We start from the raw sequence: 4,233 nt of genomic DNA, 5'->3' as shown, positions 1-4,233 counted from the left end.
ATAGACTCAACTCATCTCTTGACTGTCCAACTATGCCTCTGCTGTTTTGTTTATGATCCATTCTAGTTATATTGATTTTTTTATTTTTTTTGAATAAATCTTTAGCGGACATAGCAGACATTTATTACCTCTAAATCCTGTAAAACCCCCTTTAGAGGACATAGCGGACAAATGTTATATAGCGTAGCGGTAGATCTCCTAAAAAGCTAATAGCGGGCTATTAGCGGGCTATTTTGTACATTGCCTACAACTATAAATGAACTCTTATTTTACACGGATAATAAGCTCGATCAGGTTCAGGTTACTGACGGATAACTAGCACTCCAATACTCAAGCAAACTAGAACCATTGCAAGTAATGCTCGGTGCAGCAATTTCTGAAGGCATACACTTCTATTTGCAGTTCAAAAGAAGAACAATTTGGTGAAGATTGTCCTTCCGATTACAGCATTCGTTCTGCTACTCGCATTTGCAGTCCTTGTCTGGACATACAAATACAGAGGTAAAAAGAAAAGGAGCCAGTGTTTTCCAAGACGCAAGTTGTTGTGCAAGTGTTGACAGAGAAACCCTTCGTTGTTTCTATTGGCAGGCACACGGCGAAAGAAGAAAGTACAGAAGAGATTGATGTTACAATACTTGAGGTCTACGGACGAAACTGGGGACAAGAACATAGAGTTTCCATTTATTAGCTTCCACGACATTGTTGTGGCAACAGACAACTTCTCTGATGCCAATATGCTTGGGAAGGGAGGTTTCGGAAAAGTTTACAAGGTACTAGTAGCAACAGTTTTTTTTACCTTGATAGTTATATATACCACTAGTAAACCTGTATAATAATTCTGTGTGACACAATCGTGTAGGGACTGTTGGCAGGCACCAATGAAGTAGCCGTCAAGAGACTTAGCAAGAGTTCTGGGCAAGGCACCCAGAAATTTAGAAACGAAGTAGCCCTGATTGCAAAATTGCAGCACAAAAACCTACTTAGGCTTCTCGGTTGCTGTATTCATGAAGATGAGAAGCTATTAGTCTACGAATACTTGCCCAACAAAAGCTTGGATTACTTCCTCTTTGGTACATTCAGTTTTCAATTTTTCAAACTGTTGATCAAACCCCCTGTGACATAATTAACATACCTCATTTTTTATCAGACTCTGAAAGAAACTTAATGCTTCAATGGCCGACAAGGTTCAAGATAATCAAGGGAGTAGCACGGGGAATGATGTATCTCCATCATGACTCCAGATTAACTATAATCCACAGAGATCTCAAAGCAAGCAATATTTTGTTAGATAAAGAGATGATCCCTAAGATATCAGATTTTGGCATGGCTAGGATATTCGGTGGCGACCAGCATGAGGCAAATACAAACAGGGTTGTTGGGACATAGTAAGTAACACCTGCCCTGCCAATTCTTAATATGGAACTTATTTGCTGGCACTAGTTCAGAACTTGAGATTGTGCAGATCTAACTCAAACTGGTGAATGTTTGCATAGTGGTTATATGTCCCCTGAATATGCAATGGAAGGTGCATTTTCAGTCAAGTCAGACACCTACAGCTTTGGTGTTCTAATGTTGGAGATTGTAAGTGGTCTAAAGACCACCTCACCATATCTTATCAAGGATTTTCCTAACCTTATAGTCTATGTAAGTATTGTGGGATGCGCCCACTCCAGGACTACTACATATTTTTACCCACTGAAAATATACTAGCTCACCGAAAATTCGTCTCTGTGCAGGCATGGAACCTATGGAAGGATGGCAACATAGAAGATTTGGTGGGCTCATCTGTTAAGGAGGATTATAGCCTCGATGAAGTTTCGCGATGCATCCATATAGGACTTCTTTGTGTTCAAGACAGTCCGAACTGTAGGCCACTCATGTCAGCAGTTGTATTCATGCTCGAGAACAAAATCACGCCACTCCCGATACCAATGTGTAGGAGTGAATGATTAGTGTATTCCTCCGAATCCTAGAAGGTGGGTATATAGTAGCTGTATATGGGCCTTTAGATGGGCCTTAACACCTGGGTTATATGGGCCACTCACACATACACCACCCCCCGCAGTCTGAACTACCGACGCAGCGGAGTTCAAAACTAGACAACAAAGAAAGCACACACAGGGCAAACACCCCCCCACAGCCACAACTAGTCACCTGCTACATTGAGGCTAGAGCGAAACTCCGAGAAAGTCGAGGAGGGGATACCCTTGGTGAAGATGTCAGCAAACTGGGAGGTGGTCGGGACATGGAGGACCCGAACATCGCCGATAGCGACCCTGTCGCGAACGAAGTGCAAGTCGGTCTCCACATGCTTCGTCCGCTGATGCGGAACGGGGTTGGTGGAGAGATACACGGCGCTGACGTTGTCGCAGTAGACGAGTGTGCTCTTGACGAGCGGATTATAGAGCTCCGCCAACAGCTATCGTAGCCAGGACGCCTCTGCCACGCCGTTAGCGACAGCACGGTACTCCGCCTCGGCACTGGAGCGGGAGACAACCGGCCGCCGCTTGGACGACCAGGAGACAAGGTTGCCGCCCAAGAAGACGGCATAGCCAGAAGTGGAGCGACGAGTGTCCGGACAACCAGCCCAGTCAGCGTCGGTGTAGATGTAACACCTCATGTGTTTAAAAATAATTAGCAAGGTCATTAAACGTGTCATCATGCATAATAACCAAGTTTAAATTAAAACAACAATGTATTCTTATATCTATGCATGCATGTGTATGTATATATGTATGTGTGTAAGAGTAGAATAATCCTATAAACTTTTAGAATCAACTACACAAGTTTAGCCACATACATCCACATGATCATGTTGACCTAGTCCACAGGAACGAATCAGGAGTTGGACCAAAATTTGAACTTTAAAAATGCAATTACAAATATTTCAAATATGAGTGTATTTAAAATAACACTTAAACCATTGCTCAAATGAAAGTTTGCCCAACATGAAAGTTGTAGGGTTTCAAATTGTGAACAACTTTCATGTTCAAAGTTTTTCAAGTTGCTATACAAAAATTTAAGAAAAAATTGAATTTGGATTCGGATAGGGCAATAACGCACATTTGTCAAGAATTTAATTTTAACTCTTTAACTAGGCTTCAAATGAGTTTGTGTCAAGTTGTAGGATTTTAAATTTTGAACAACTTTCGTATTCAAATTTTTTCATATTACAATTGAAATTTTTGACAAAATTTGAGTCGAACTCGTTGACTCCCTTGTCTCTCTCCTCTCCCTCTCTCTTCCTTCACTCCCGGCACTCGAGAGCAGAGCAGAGCGCTACGCCTGCCGCTGCTGCACCGTCGCTGCGCACGCACGCCTGCTCGCTGCCCGGCCATGATGCCCCATCAAGCACGTGCCGCTGCTGCCACCACGCTGCGGCCGTCGTTGACCCCAAGCCCTAATCGCCGTCTGCGCACGCCGCGCCCCGACGTCCGCAACGCGACGCGCACTCGACGCCGTCGGCCATCAATGCCGCCCGGCCATTACCCTCGCCCCTCCTCTACCCAGCTCCCCTCCCCCTCATTTCCTTCGCCGCGAAGCCTCCTCTCACTCCTACTTCACTCCATCCTTTTCCCCCAGAGCCGAGCCGAGCTCCTCCCTACGCCCAGGCGCACCCCGCCACGCCATGGTCACCGCCCCTCCCTAGGCTGCCGCGGAACCCTCTCCTCCGCCCTTCCTCGCCCCCAACGGAGCCCAGAAACGGGATCCCCACCTCGCACCGAAGCTCCCAGGCCTGCCCACGACCGCCCACGGCCGCCGTCGACATCTTTTCCAGCCGCCCTAGCCCACCAAAACCCACCCACAGGTAGCCCGCAGCGCCCCCTTGCCTCTTCCCCACGGGGCCCTCGCCGCAGGCCACCGGAATCGCCGGATTCCGGCCGGCTGAGCCGCCTCCCCTGCTCAAGTCCGGCCAGGGGCTGGATTGCAAACCCCCAAAACATTCCAGGGGCCCAACTGCAAAGTTTCGTTTTCTTTTTCTTTTGTTTTCAAAAATAGCAAACTTGTAAAATAGATATAAATTCGTATAAAAATCATAAAAATGCAAACTCAATTGAGCTGAGTTCCTTGTTACTAGATCTACAACTTTCTTTACATGTACTTTTTCATTTGCTTACTGGTTTTTGGTCTAGATTAAATATAAATTTATTAGGCACTTAATTTGATCTCAAGTTCTATATAGTGCATGGCTACCATTTTTGGTCAGTATGTTGCATGTTAGAAGATTAGGCT

General features: G+C 45.6%; 1 protein-coding gene across 1 annotated transcript; it reads left to right on the top strand.

Moving 5' to 3' along the window:
* Positions 1-357: 357 nt before the first annotated feature.
* LOC120640352 (putative cysteine-rich receptor-like protein kinase 35) lies at positions 358-1,949 on the top strand. The gene is made up of 7 exons (XM_039916188.1): positions 358-382; positions 475-501; positions 589-770; positions 860-1,070; positions 1,148-1,385; positions 1,494-1,644; positions 1,737-1,949. The coding sequence occupies exons 1-7, from the start codon at positions 358-360 to the stop codon at positions 1,947-1,949; spliced, it is 1,047 nt and encodes a 348-aa protein (XP_039772122.1).
* Positions 1,950-4,233: the final 2,284 nt, after the last annotated feature.

This window comes from Panicum virgatum, chromosome 7K, assembly GCF_016808335.1.
Source record: "Panicum virgatum strain AP13 chromosome 7K, P.virgatum_v5, whole genome shotgun sequence".
NCBI classification, from domain to species: domain Eukaryota; kingdom Viridiplantae; phylum Streptophyta; class Magnoliopsida; order Poales; family Poaceae; genus Panicum; species Panicum virgatum.
Note: the sequence above shows the minus strand (reverse complement) of the source record. Positions and strands in the feature narration are given on the sequence as shown.

Excerpts from the sequence above, each read along its gene's own strand:
- LOC120640352 (XM_039916188.1), top strand. The coding sequence starts at position 358 with ATGCTCGGTGCAGCAATTTCTGAAG. Across the intron at positions 502-588 it reads CTGGACATACAAATACAGAG|GCACACGGCGAAAGAAGAAA; the intron begins GTAAAAAGAAAA and ends TTCTATTGGCAG. Across the intron at positions 1,071-1,147 it reads CTTGGATTACTTCCTCTTTG|ACTCTGAAAGAAACTTAATG; the intron begins GTACATTCAGTT and ends ATTTTTTATCAG.